At 39.5% G+C, this 14,843-nt stretch overlaps 1 protein-coding gene across 1 annotated transcript; it reads right to left on the bottom strand.

Moving 5' to 3' along the window:
• Nucleotides 1–7,344: 7,344 nt before the first annotated feature.
• On the bottom strand, nucleotides 7,345–14,517 carry LOC128355351 (uncharacterized). The gene is made up of 5 exons (XM_053315594.1): nucleotides 14,242–14,517; nucleotides 10,253–10,753; nucleotides 8,990–9,291; nucleotides 8,706–8,833; nucleotides 7,345–7,976 (listed from the first exon to the last, which is right to left on the bottom strand). The coding sequence occupies exons 1-5, from the start codon at nucleotides 14,417–14,419 to the stop codon at nucleotides 7,745–7,747; spliced, it is 1,341 nt and encodes a 446-aa protein (XP_053171569.1). The 5' UTR covers nucleotides 14,420–14,517; the 3' UTR covers nucleotides 7,345–7,744.
• Nucleotides 14,518–14,843: the final 326 nt, after the last annotated feature.

Here is a 14,843-nt window from a genome sequence, read left to right as displayed (position 1 = left end):
TTTCACTTGGCAGCAGTGACACAAAACATTAATGTGGGAAATATCTACATGTCTTTGTTCGGGGGGGGAGAGTAAAAAAAAAAGTCTCAATTCTGACAAATTATGTATAAAATACATCAAAGATTTCAAAAGTGAACTAAAAAAAAATGCTTTGTCATCAATTTGTAAGAGCAGGTTTTTATTTCAAACTGGAGGAAGACTAAAGATTTCGGTGATGAAATGAAAGTTCATAAATATTTTCAGGGGCTCCAACTTTACAAAACGCGGCCGCTAAAACATGAACCTGCACTCACACTACACACTAAGCTGCTCTCTCACACTCAGCTGACATGAATGTTTGGGACGGTGATGCCGAAGTGTCGGTTTATATTTGGGATTGGATGAGGAGAAAGTCTCGTATTCTAGTGTTTCTTCCTCTGAATGTTTCCATAGTAACGGCGTGCACTGCTGAGACACCGGTGTATTTTACAGTAGATATATTTTTAAGCCTTAACGTCTTTCAGGAGCTGATGTGATGTTTCTGTCTCATCACCCGAGTCGTTAGCGAGTGATTTGAGTGAAATGCTCCTTTTTTTTTAATCATGTGACAAAAGCTGCCGCAGTCGTCACATTTTTAGCGTTTCACTGTTATCAAAAATTAGAAAAGTGTTAATTTGGAAGATGGCACTGTTGCGTAATATGTTCATGACAGCAGTTAAAGAGCGTTTATAGAAATCCTAAATTTCTACCAGAAGCAATACGTTACGATTCAGAGTGTGAAGCTACGTATGGAAGCACGTTTCCTCCAGGAAGAGAGAAAAATGTTTAAATTTACTATAAACCTTCCTGTTCCTTCCTTCCTTCCTTATGTTCTTCCCTCCTTCCCTCCCTCCTTCCTTCCTTCCTTCCTTTCCTTTCCTTTCCATCCATCCTTCCTTCCTTCCTTCTGTCCTTCTTTCTTTATGTTCTTCCCTCCTTCCCTCCCTCCTTCCTTCCTTCCTTCCTTTCCTTTCCTTTCCATCCATCCTTCCTTCCTTCCTTCTGTCCTTCTTTCCTTATGTTCTTCCCTCTTTCCCTCCTTCCTTCCTTCCTTCTTTCCTCCCTCCCTCTTACCTTCCTTCCTTCCCTTCTTCCTCCCTTCCTGCCTTCTTTCTCTGTTCCTTCCTTCCTCCCTTCCTTCCTTCCTTCCATCCTTCCTTCCTTCCATCCTTCTTTCCTTCCTTCCATCCTTCTTTCCTTCCTTCTTTCCTCCCTCCCTCTTACCTTCCTTCCTTCCCTTCTTTCTCCCTTCCTTCTTTCCTTCCTTCCTTCCATCTTTCTTTCCTTCCTTCCTTCTTTCCTCCCTCCCTCCCTTCCTTCCTTCCTTCCTTCCTCCCTCCTTTCCTTCCTTCTTCCTCCCTTCCTTCCTTCTTCCTCCTTTCCTTCCTTCCGTCCTCCTTTCCTTCCTTCTTTCTCCCTTCCTTCCTCCCTCCCTTCCTTCACTCGAGGACAACAGGAGGGTTAAATTGATTTGGGAAGTCAAAATGATTAGATACTAGGTTAATATTTGTAAAAGCTCCTAACTTTGACACAATAATTCATGTTTTTTTCCGTACTTTAATTATTTCTGGCTAAGTCTTAATTTGACATCGGTGTTTAGTAATGATATAAGTAATCATTTTTATTTAGTAAGTAACATTTTTTGATGTTTTACACAATAATTTTGATTTATTCATAATTTTGGCTAAAAATAAAAAATCAGATTATTGAGTCTCTTAATTATGATGTAACACCATCATTTTGACTTTTATTTTGAAATTTCTGTTAGTCGCAACATAATTTTGACTTTGCAATTTTATTTTGAAATTTCTGTTAGTCGTAGCATAATTTTGACTTACCATTAGTACTTTTATTTTTACAATCCCTACTTTTTATTTATTATTTTTTTCTTATTTTCTGGCAGTAATGTGCTTCCATACAGCAGATGATGGTAAAGACAAATACCAGCTCTCACTCTCTCTCTCTCTCTCTCTCTCTCTCTCTCTCGTCCTCGTCTCGACACACCTGCATTAAACACCTTCAGAGATGCAGCACGCTAAAAACCTTTTTACAGCTGAAAACTAAAAAAATAAACTCAAACGTCCGACCCGGTCCTGCGACAGGCGACAGGTGGCAATAACTGACGACACTCACCAGCCACTTTTTAACCAGCGAGCTCGGTGGCAGCGTTGATGCGTAGATGGAGGCTTGTGTGCATTTCTGAAAAAGAGAGGGGAAGAAAAAAAAACCCACACTACAGCTAGTATTGTTTTGACTGATATTGATTGCACACTGAAAAAAATGTGTTTATATTGTTAAAAAAAAGACTAAATTTTGTTCAGCGGCTTGCTAATTTTTTTAATTTGAAGTTAAAACTTGAAAAAAAAACCTCAGTATGGTCCTTTAAATGAACATTTAATCAAATCAAAGCTTCTCCTGGACACCCGACAATTTTTAAATTAATCAAACAGTTTTTTTTTATTATTATGGTGATTTATATTTTCAGAGTTTTTACCCCAAAAAGACACGAACCGCTCCAGTATACGGGAGTGTGATGTTTGCGATCCAAGATACTGAAATCGGTAAAAACTGACTTCCTGTCAAACATTTGGAGTGTTTATTTGTTTCCTCTCTTTCTTATTTTGGGTTATTTTCTTTTAAGCCATCATATAACACATGATCCATAAATGCTTTGAATTTGCCTTTTTTTTCTCTTTTTTTTTTTTGGTCAAGCAGATAATTGTAAAAAAGAAAATTTAACAAAAAAAAAAAAAATGCTGGTTGGAAAAGCCTGTGACATTTGGTTGTTGGGCAACCAAATTTTATATTTATAAGAAAAAAAAACATTAAAAAAAACAACTTATTTTAACAAGTTTGAATTTTTTATGGAGGGCTATTTCTCATATTCCACTCTGTAGAGGATGAAGAGTTTTTGTACATAATGATGTAAAGTGAAATTGTGGCTCCAGAGATATGAGGATGTACTATAATTATTTTGCTATTACAAACAGATGTCTTACTAAATACAGATATTTAAAGAAGAATTTGCTCCATATAATGTTTTGTTCACCTTTCTTAATGAGTTAATTACAAGGAGACACTTTGACATGTTGAATTTGTAGTTTTTGTTTGTTAACATTACTAAAAACCTGAACATCTCACTGAAGCCGCCCTCAGAATCGCTCTATTACGGTTTTAATGGTGCAAATGTAATTTATAATGGTGATTAATCAACCATGGCAGCTAAGGTATGATTATGTTTAGACAACAAAAACACATAATTATGCTTTATTCAATGTTTGCTCGAGACTAAAACAATATTTCCACTGACTGACTGTGCCAGCTAGGGTTGCTCGATTATAGGGGGAAAAAATCATAACCACGATTATTTGGGTCAAAATTGAAATCACGATTATTAAAACGATTTTTTTTCAACTTTAGAAACATGCCGCATTTATTGGACATTCAGGTTAATTAATTTTCTCTCCTAGCTCCAGCCTTTTATCTGCCGCTTAACGCAACACACAGCAGAAAATGTGCAGAGATATTAGAGCTGAGCTGGTTACCATGACGACAGTTCACACGTCACTTCCTGGTTTTTAATAAACTCACCATTGTCTGACGCAGGCTGGAAACGCTGCGCTTTTGTTTACAGTTAAAACATTTCGCCGTGTGTTTCAGCTTCTATGCTAACGGTGCTGCGGTGGCTTCCGGTCTGAGCTTTTCAAAATAAAACCTTTGTTATTGAGCGCTATCTCATTATATTATTAAAAATCATTTCCCCTCGATTTTATTACCTAGTTTTGAAATCGTTTGCCCCCTAAATCGTAATCACGATCACATTTCATGTGCCAGCCTCTAATCCTAATCTTACCTCATGAGGCTGATTTTGATGCAAGTAAAGCGAAGAATACACTGCTGAACTGAGCAAAAAAAATATTGGGTTTGAACGTTTATAGACAAGTAGCTACTGTCCTGCATGTTTTAGGTTTCTCTCCACTCTATCACACCTGATTCTAATTATTAACTCGTTATCAAGCAGCTGAAGCTCCTCAAAGGGTTTGATAATGAGTTAATAATTAGAATCAGGTGTGTTAGAGTAGAGAGAAACCTAAAATGAGGGCAGTAGCTCTCCAGGAGTAAGGTTGGAGACCACTGATTTAAGGCGGTATTACTTTATTCTGTATGAAGTTTATTGCTCCACTCACGGCTGCTGTCTGTTTTGACACATTTAAGTTTTATAAGCCATGATATACAAAAACGAGTAGCAAAAAAAATGAGTAGCATCTATTCAAATCAAAGGAAAGCTCAATTAGTTTAGTTTAGTAGAGTTTAGCAAAGTTTAGTTAAATTTGCACAAGTTAAAATTACACAAAAATGACAGAACAGATGATAGAGCGTGGGGAAAGGCAAAAAGGCTTCCACGTAAAAGAAATATTACAATTTGAGAGCAAATCAAATACTTATTATATACTTACTCTATATATAAAATAACAACACAAACTTGATTCCAGTCTGAAAACAACACATTTTTATCCATCTAACACTTTTAAACTTTTAATCCTAACAAAACTTTAAACACATTTTTACTGTCAGAGGTGTAAAATATTTGATAAAAAATCATATTTCAGGAAAATAACACAACGCTACAAATTCAAAATGTCAACGTAAAAGCTAACACGAGCGCTTTAACTATTATGTTGCTTTAACTATCATGTTGCTTTTATATATTTTGCTCCACACTGTTGTTGTTTTTTCTGTTTGTTTTTGTCGAAGCCATAACCACTACACACTAAACCACTCTGTTGGCCTGAAGGACTGTCTTAATAAAAGCTTTGATCATGATGAAAGTGATGAGATTTCATGCCTGCTTTTATTTTGTAAGAAAAGATGTTTACCACAATCTTTAATTGGACCTTAATTGAATCTTTAAAGACATCATTTGTATGTTGTTTTTTTTTTGCTTTATACAGTATTATAATAAAAAAAACATTCTCACAGCACAGCGGCCCTTTGGAGGATTTTATCTTGCTAGCGCTGCACGACACGACTCCTGCTAACCAAGATGAAACCAAGATGTCCTGGCTGCAGGCCTCTCGATGAAACACACGTAGCTTATTTTACAACTTCCTGAAGATTACAGGTAAATATTTGAATGTTTTGGCCCCTAATTGTTGCTCTATAGCAGGGGTGTCAAACATGCGGCCCGCGGGCCAGAACTGGCCCACCGAGAGGTCCAATCCGGCCCACTTTCCTTCTTTTCCTTCCGTCCTTCCTCCCTTTCATCCATCTGTCCTTCCTTCCTTCCTTCTTTTCCTTCCTTCCTTCTTTCTGTCCTTCCTCCCTTTCTTTCTTCTGTCCTTCCTCCCTTTCTTCCTTCTGTCCTTCCTTCCTTCCTCCCTTTCATCCTTCTGTCCTTCCTTCCTTCCTCCCTTTCATCCATCTGTCCTTCCTTCCTCCCTTTCATCCATCTGTCCTTCCTTCCTTCCTCCCTTTCATCCATCTGTCCTTCCTTCCTCCCTTTCATCCATCTGCCCTTCCTTCCTCCCTTCCTTCCTTCTGTCCTTCCTTCCTTCCTACCTTCCTTCCCTCCTCCCTTTCATCCATCTGTCCTTCCTTCCTTCCTTCCTTCCTTTCTTCCATCTGTCCTTCCTCCCTTTCATCCATCTGTCCTTCCTTCCTTCCTACCTTCCTTCCTTCCGTCCTTCCTTCCCTCCTCCCTTTCATCCATCTGTCCTTCCTTCCTTCCTCCCTTTCATTCATCTGTCCTTCCTTCCTACCTTCTTTTTCTTCCTTCCTTCTGTCCTTCCTCCCTTTCTTTCTTCTGTCCTTCCTTCCTTCCTCCCTTTCATCCATCTGTCCTTCCTTCCTTCCTCCCTTTCATCCATCTGTCCTTCCTTCCTTCCTTCCTCCCTTTCTTCCATCTGTCCTTCCTTTCTTCCTCCTTTTCATCCATCTGTCCTTCCTTCCTACCTTCTTTTCCTTCCTTCCTTCTGTCCTTCGTCCCTTCCTTTCTTCTGTCCTTCCTTCCTCCCTTTCATCCATCTGTCCTTCCTTTCTTCCTCCCTTTCATCCATCTGTCCTTCCTTCCTCCCTTTCATCCATCTGTCCTTCCTTCCTCCCTTTCATCCATCTGTCCTTCCTTCCTCCCTTTCATCCATATGTCCTTCCTTCCTCCATTTCTTCCATCTGTCCTTCCTCCCTTTCATCCATCTGTCCTTCCATCCTCCCTTTCATCCATCTGTCCTTCCTCCCTTTCATCCATCTGTCCTTCCTTCCTTCCTACCTTCCGTCCTTCCTTCCTTCTGTCTCTGTCCATCCTTCCTACCTTTCTTCCCTCATTCCCCTTGTCTGTCTTTCTTTCCTTCCTTCCTTCCTCCCTTTCATCCATGTCCTTCCTTCCTCCCTTTCTTCCATCTGTCCTTCCTCCCTTTCATCCATCTGTCCTTCCTTCCTTCCTTCCTTCCTTCCTTCCTTCCTTCCTTCCTTCTGTCTGTCCATCCTTCCTACCTTTCTTCCCTCATTCCCTTTGTCTGTCTTTCTTTCCTTCCTTCTTTCCTTCCTTCCGTTATCACATTTGATTACTTTTCTAATTTTCTAACCAATGTTTCCAGCTGTTAGGGTAAATGTTCCCATTAAGCACCAAAATCTAAGTTCAGGTGTGTTGTCATGGATACTGACATGATTTATAAGGGAGATCATTTCTTATAAAGCAACATTTATCTCTCATTTGAAAATGTATTCATTAGTTCATGTAGATTTTGGAATATAAAATAAAGATATTTGATGAAAAAAGTCAAAAGTCAGACATGGGCTTAACTGGTACTGTGACTCCATTTAAGCCCACGTCATGATTTATGTACTAAATATTAAAATATATATTGATTTCAAAGAATTAAAAACAGTAATATATGTATTCAGTAACATGTTAAATATTTAAAAAAATAGGTAAAAACCCTCCAGAGCCAAATCCTAAAGGTCTGACTTCAGATGTAACCTCCTTTATAATCAACATCTTCATCAGTAACTTTAATTTAATGACACATTTTTTTCTCAATAACTAACAGATTACAGTAACTTTTATTTTGTAATTAAATTACATAACGCTGTTCCATGTAACTAGTTAACACTGATCATCGTGATAATACAGTTTACCGTCATATATGTTTATAGTTTATTGAGTTTAAGAGGTGCTTTCCACCTACTTCTTCATTGTTTATGCTGATCGCAAACACGAGAGAAAACAAATAAGCATATTTCCGAAAATCCTTTCAGGCACTATATGGGCTCCAACCTCCCATTTGCACATTATATAAAAGTGACCAATAAATAACAATATTCTCTTAGCAATGTCTTTTTTATTGTTTTTTTTTAACAATTACAAAATTAGGAAACATTTAAAAGAGCAATATAAAGATGTTTATTCTGTTATAATCACATGAACTTATCAAATCAGTAACATCTTTAATACTTTTATGATTGAGCTCAGCACAACATTGGTCTGCACAGTCAGTATGAAACCATAGTAACATAAATGTATGATGAAAATACACCTCAGCTGTACAATAGAAAGGCGTTTTGTCCCCCCTCCCCCTCCCCCTCTTTGTATATAAAAATAAAACCCCGACCATTATTAGAGAAAGCTCAGATGATGGCAGGGATTGCAGTTACAATGTTGTAAGCAAAGTACAAAAGAAGCTCGAAAGCTGTTGGTAGATTTTTGAATATTAAACACATTCTCATGTTATTAAAGCTGTGAGAATTTCTTTCTCTCTCTCCTTCCAATTTCTTTCAAAAGCTTCCTGTACATCTTCTCCCACGTTACACGACTCTTTTTTTCCTTTTTGCTGCTCTTCTCGCTGCTCTTCTCGTCTTCCTTCATCTCGTTTTCCTTCATCTCGTACCTTTGCTCCAACAGCGTATTTCCTCTGAGATTATATCCGATGTTGGACCAGGTGAGGACGGAGCCGCTGTACGAACTGAAAACACAAACACAAACACACACTTTGTATTTTGATATGTTGAATTTAGAACGAGCCACAATGCATTTTAAAAAGAGGAAAACTTGACTGTAACCACAGATTGTATATAAGAAATGGATGGTGGTGAATGGTTTGTGGACTGCTGCTCAGAAGCCAATAGTTTTGAATCTAGGCAGCGCCATCTTGAAAATTTCAGGTGCATGCTGGGAAAAATAAAAACACGGATTCTACTTATATGGGCATGAGGCGGAGACATGGGCGAAGCGAGGAGGTTGCTATGGTTGCGAGGGCTGGATCTCGAGGACATTGGTCAATCAACCTGTCAATCAGGATGTAGCCACGCCCTAATGCATACCCTGCTTTATCATCAAATATAAAATCAGGGAGGCCAAAATGTCCCAAATGAACATCATACTGCATTGAAGAAGGCTTTAAACTAGCGATTGAGACCATAAACACATTTTGAAAACGTTTACTGAGGTTAGAAATCAAGTGAGAAGTTGGTGAATTCTCCATTGACTTGTATAGAGACGGTCGCCCCCTGGTGGCCTTTTGATAGAATGCAGTTCTAAGTTTCTTCCACGTTGGCCTCATTTCAGAGGACCAGAACTCCCCACCTGACTGTAACACACACTCACTCTCTCTCTCTCTCTCTCTCTCTCTCTCTCTCTCTCTCACTCACACTCACACTCACACACACACACACACACACACAGAGGGTCATACCTGTAGACACCGCCGCTCATGTAGTTGAAGATTTCGTTGTAGGCGAGAGGATAATCCCACATCTGGACATCTGTCACCTGACCGTCAAAACCCGCAAACTCAATCACTGGCTCACCTGACCACACATACTGAACACACACACACACACACAAAGTTTGATATGTTTTTAGACAACAATGGCGCTCTACGGCCCAGAGGAAGAAGTTATATATAGTAACATATATCTGATTATCAGGCTGTTAGATAAGTTAGATTTGCCTGAGCACTTGCTACTCTTTCCTCACCTTAATCGGCAGCATCTTCCTGATGCTCATGGTCGAGCCGCTGAACACCTGGGCCACGTTCTTAATGGTGTCCACTGTGAGGCAGACTCTGGTCCAGAGCTCCGGTCCAATGTTTGACCAGAACCTATTGTTGGATCTTAAGCTCAGCTTGTAGTAACTGAATCTGTCCCAGGCCAGCGTATACCAACCATTGGACGTGGCTGTCAGCCTCAGAGCGGTTCTGCTGGACGGACTCAGGGTGAAGAGGGTGGGGTTTCCTCTCTCGTCAAAGTCAGTGAGGTAACGCACACACACTGACACACCTGTAGGGGTTATTATATATAGTATGGATTAATAGATTTAGTTGAGAAAGGAAGTTAAAAACAAACACATTAACAGTGTTTGGTTGTTGTAGTGCATTCATTTAAAAAGTAAAAGCCTGAAAAACACAATATATACTCAATACAAGACAAGACAACACAATACAATACATACCACCTCAGACTAGGATTCATGTTTTATTTCATGTTTGTAACCAATTTTTTTTTAATGATCCCTCAAATATGGTTATCAAACAGTTGTGATAATAAATAATAACAAAGATAAATATATGCAATGAAGGCAATGATATTTTACAGCTTAACAATAAACTGTATTGTGTAAAATAACATCAGTGTACTGAAACAGTAAACTTCATGGGGAATCACAATTCATGATAAATAAAAAAATCACATAGAACAAAAAAAACAAATGTAAGCATAAATTAAACTTGAATTAAGAAAAGAAATTACAAATATACATAAAATACCTGAATAACTTTTTTTTCAAATCGACACTGATATCGGCTGATAATATCGGCTGACCTATATCTATTGAAAAATTACGTTTTGCAGATACAATCTGTTCAAAATGAACATTTGAACCACTTGATATGAGTAACTCAGACTGCTGAAGCCTCAAACAAGCTTAAATGAGCTTTGAGCCCCATCACTTACATTGAAAGCACATTTAATAGTTAGTATGAACAGGAGGAATGATTACAGCGAGGAAAACCTCTTTCTGTGTTCATATGGAGACCTGACTTGTTTTAAAACAAAGATTAAAAATTGTGAACCTACCCATTCAGTGTTCAGTTACTTTTTAAAACATCTAGAAGAACCCCTCTGACAGAGACGGTTTCACAAACAAAAATCCATTAATGTGCTGGATTCAGCTCCCTCATTAAATACCAGAGAAAACATGGGGGCGAATCTGTAGCTCAAAACTATACTTTGGATTACTCACCAGCAGTGGTAGGTGCCGTGGTCCAATTAGGGTATTGAGTGGTCCAATAAGGGTAGCGAGTGGTGGTGTAGGGACGGGTGTAGCGAGTAGTGGGGTAGGGAGTGGTGGGAGTGGTGGCAGGTTTGGCGTAGGCTTGAGTGGGGTAGAATTTATCGGGGTAGGTTTGAGCGGGGTAGAATCGATTGCGGTAGGGTTCATTGAAGTAGAATCGATTGCGGTAGGGTTGAGTGGGGTAGAATCGATTGCGGTAGGCTTGAGTGGGGTAGAATCGATTGCGGTAGGCTTGAGTGGGGTAGAATCGATTGCGGTAGTTTGAATAGTAGTAGGGACGATCTGAGTAGGATCCATAGGGGTAGAGACGATAGGGGTAAGAACGAGTTGGGGGTGGAGTAGTTTGGTAGTCAGAGGTATTAACGTAATAAGTGGGATAGAAAGCTACTCCTCCTCCTCCATTATGAGACAGCGTGACCATCTTCCCATTCAAATTTGACCGAGGAGACCCTGCAGAAAGAGAAGAGGAAGAGTTGTCAGCATGATGTAAACTCTTTCTACTCGAGCTTTACATGCCACATTCTTTGTTTCAATCATGTATTTATTTCTCATAGTGTGACTCTCACATTTATACCATATAACACAGCAATGCTTCCCAACCATTTTTGGCTTGTGACCCCAAAAAATAAAATAAAGCTACCCAGGACCCCTTATCCCATGTTGGATTGTAATCAAAGAATTGTAATTGTAATGGTGCTTTTCCACTACACAGTTCCAGCACGACTCGACTCGCCTCGGTTCCAGGAACGACCAACGACCTTTTCCATTACAAAAAGGTACCTACTCAATGTGGGCGGGGTCGTCATAGCACGGCTCCGCGATACTGCCGTGACTTCGTTTTCTACGCGACACAAACACATAAACAATGGAGGACATGGAGGCGATGGTGTACTTGCTGCTGTATGAGGCTTTCTGTCACACACAAAGCAAGAGAAAAGAAACGTATGGCTGTAACACTGTTGCTGGTATTTAAAAATGGCGGGTTTGATTCTTGTGTGGGACGGCTCATGACTCTTCCAGCGACAACTCTTCTGACCAATCGGCGGCCGGCAGTCTGTCGACGTCACATTTAGCATCGGCTCGGCTCGCTTGGAACCTCAGCAGAGCAGGTACTAAAAAAGTAGCAGGTACCAGCTACTATCCCTAGTGGAAACACAAAAACTGAGGCGAGTCGAGTCGTACTGGAACTGTGTAGTGGAAAAGCACCATAATTGTAATCAAAGAAGACTTATTTTATTTGATTCTAATAACTTTTAGAGGATTTAGAAAATCAAATACAGTAATTCACAGTAAAGCTTTAAAAAAAACTATTATGTGCATCACAAATGTTGTGTTTCAGTTGTTCTGTGCTGGTCGATCATCTCTTGTAACCGCTTTGGGGGTCTGGACCACCAGGTTGGGAACCACTACAATACAGTAGTGTGGTAATGAGAGTTGATTGTGTCTAGTCACATCCTTCCTTCCTTCCTTTCCTCCCTTCCTTCCTTCCTCCCACCTTCCTTCCTCCCTCCTTCCTTCCTCCCTCTTTCCTTCCTTCCTCCCCTACTTCCTTCCTTCCCTATTTCCTTGATCCCTCCTTTCCTTCCTTCCTTCCTTCCTCCCACCTTCCTTCCTCCCTCCTTCCTTCCTTCCTCCCCTACTTCCTTCCTCCCTCCTTCCTTCCTTCCTCCCCTACTTCCTTCCTTCCCTATTTCCTTGATCCCTCCTTTCCTTCCTTCCTTCCTCCCCTCCTTCCTTCCTCCCCTACTTCCTTCCTTCCCTATTTCCTTCATCCCTCCTTTCCTTCCTTCCTTCCTCCCCCCCTTCCTTCCTCCCCTAGTTCCTGTGTGTGTGTGTGTGTGTGTGTGTGTGTGTGTGTGGCTTGTAATGTTGAACCTACAGAGAATTAGTTTCAGTTCACTGTTTAACGGCTTGCAGAGATAAAGCTCATAAAAGCCGCTGTACACCACCTGCTCAGCTGTAAACTAACTGGTGAACATAGTGGAGCATTCAGCAGCTAAATAACCAGATACTTCCCTCAGGAGTTGATAGAGAGCAAAAACAGAACTAAAATAAAGTAAACGTTGGATTTACATTATGCAAATGATTGACAATGTATTCACAAGTGTGTTTTCTGCTGCCCCCAAGTGGCCAAAAACAGGAAGTCATTGTTAAAAACGACCAAAAAAAAAGGTTTAACAATGAATCACAAATATTATTTCATTTTTAGATTTGTCAGCCGGCTGGTCTGTGTAGATTTTTAGGAATTGTTACTCAAACAAGGTAAAATTGTACATTTGCTGGGAAACTACTTTCAGCAGAGGATTAATAAATATTTGGTACTTTGAGTATTTCCGGCAGCAGGATTATGTGTGTGGGATTCAGTCAAAATAAGTGTGTCACCCAGTGCAGTGGTGTGGTTCACTGAGTGTTTTAATAGTTTTTACGGCACAGAGGAATCAGATAAATCAGATTTTGGATACACATACAAAAAATACTTCAGAATCATTGTTAGTTTTGGTCTTTTTGGAGATTTGTTGACACTAAGAAGACTGCAGAATATCACCAAACTTGTCTTATGAGAAGTTTTATCATCAGTTTGAACACAAGTTATCATCATCATCATCATCATCATTACTTATTATGTTTAATAAATATGTCCTGAAGTTGATCTCAACAAATCTCCAAATTACACTAAATCACTGTTGGAGACATATCTCAAACAGACATTTACACAATCTTGGCTTCCTGTTTTTTCAGTACGTGCGTGCACGGATGTGAGTGAGAGTTTAACTGAATAAACTGTGACTCATGAATGCTGCCAAACAAGCTTCATAAAGTGAAAGGTTTTCTTTTGTTGTGTATCAGATTGTTTCTTTTTTGTTGTTTTCGAGCAGTCTCACCAGTATCAACTATTAGATTTGGTGTTGTTGCGGCTCCTCTCTTTCCTTTATGCTTTGGATTTTTTGGACAATAATATCCATCAACAGTAAAAACCCTCAAAAATCAGATACTGCCTGCTTTCATACTGCTGCTTCTTCTGAATAAAAGAGTCTTCTAAATGGATAAAGTGTGAATTGTGTGTTGGGTTGGATTCATAAAACCTGCATTTAACCAGTCAGCTGCAATGTAGACAAATCTCTTAATACCTCTTTATTATATACGCAGTGCTTAGGCCACCATTAGATTTGTTGTTTTAGCAATGCTATAATGACCATGAATAATTATTTCTCTGTCTCTTTATTAGAATACAACCAGAAAATACAGGACATGTGTATGCAGTATTAAAACAACAGAAATCAATCAGAAAAAAGTTTCCATAGGCTGAAGTGGTAAGTATTTAGTGTGATCTCTCCTTACTGTTGAGCAAGAACCTGGCTTATTTAAAGCTAAATCAACCCTAATTACCCTAATTAATGTCCCTAATTAATGTCATTCCTAACATTTGTATTTGTCCGACTATTTTATGCTGTGAAAAAGGTCAGTAACATCAGGTTTGTGCAAGACATGCTTGAGCCTTACATAAACATATTGTTTAACTCACTGGACGCTTGCTAATATACGACATCATCTTTCCATTTTAAAATGCCAATAAATCACAGAATTTGACAGACATACAATCATAATTTTGCATAATCTTAAAGGGAAATCAGCTTCATCAACTTCAGGACAATCTCCTCAAAAGACTTCAAGATGTGCTTCGTGCCAAGGGAGGTCAGGTCACACTAAATACTAACATTTGCATGTAGAAGCCATTTTGTTATGAACATTGTGGAGGGTTAAAAAAAAAAAAAAAACAACAAAGCTAGAGGTGGCCTATGACTTTTTCATAGTTACTGCTGACGTTTTGTAGGAGGAGATTCAGGTTTAATCCTCAATGCTACTGTATTTTAAATGCAAACGTTGTTTCTGTAATGTGAAGACTGTGTGTGTGTGTGTGCGTGCGCGCGTGCGTGTACCTGTGGTCCATTGCTCTTCTGCAGAATCAGGAGTCACGGTTGGAGTTTGTACAGTAGGATTCTTTGGTGATCTTTTAGTTGTGATCATAGCTGTGTCACCGTCATTATACATGAACCCTAACCCTAAGACCACCAGTGCAATGGGAACAATCAGCAGTGCCCCCTTCATCTTCTTCATCTTCCTGGCCAGAGTCTCTGCAGCGTCTGAGAGTCCTCGCTGTGCAGGGAGAAGTGTTGGTGTGTCTTGTTGTCTGCGGTCGGTCTGAAGAGGTTGAACTTCAGCTCGTTTAGCCTACTCTCGTTTCCTCGATCTGACGTCAGCAGACACTTTAAGTTTCGTTTCACATCCCTCAATGCGCAGCGACCTTTTTTTTCTCTCGTGATGCCAGTGGCGCGAGACGTGGTTGTTGATGACAAAACAAAAACAACAACGAATCTATAAATCTTGAAGCTGGCAATTTAAGGTCCCTTTTTTACCCTTCATCCAAAGCTGGTTTGTTTTGGTGCTTTTCATGAATTTAGGAAAAGATAAGGCCACGTGCTTTTCACGTGTTCGCCTTCAGATAGATGGATAGATACATGGATGGATAGATAGATAGATA

The sequence above is a fragment of the Scomber japonicus genome, chromosome 3 (assembly GCF_027409825.1).
Source record: "Scomber japonicus isolate fScoJap1 chromosome 3, fScoJap1.pri, whole genome shotgun sequence".
Lineage (NCBI taxonomy): Eukaryota > Metazoa > Chordata > Actinopteri > Scombriformes > Scombridae > Scomber > Scomber japonicus.
This window is presented reverse-complemented; position numbering and strand designations above follow the sequence as displayed.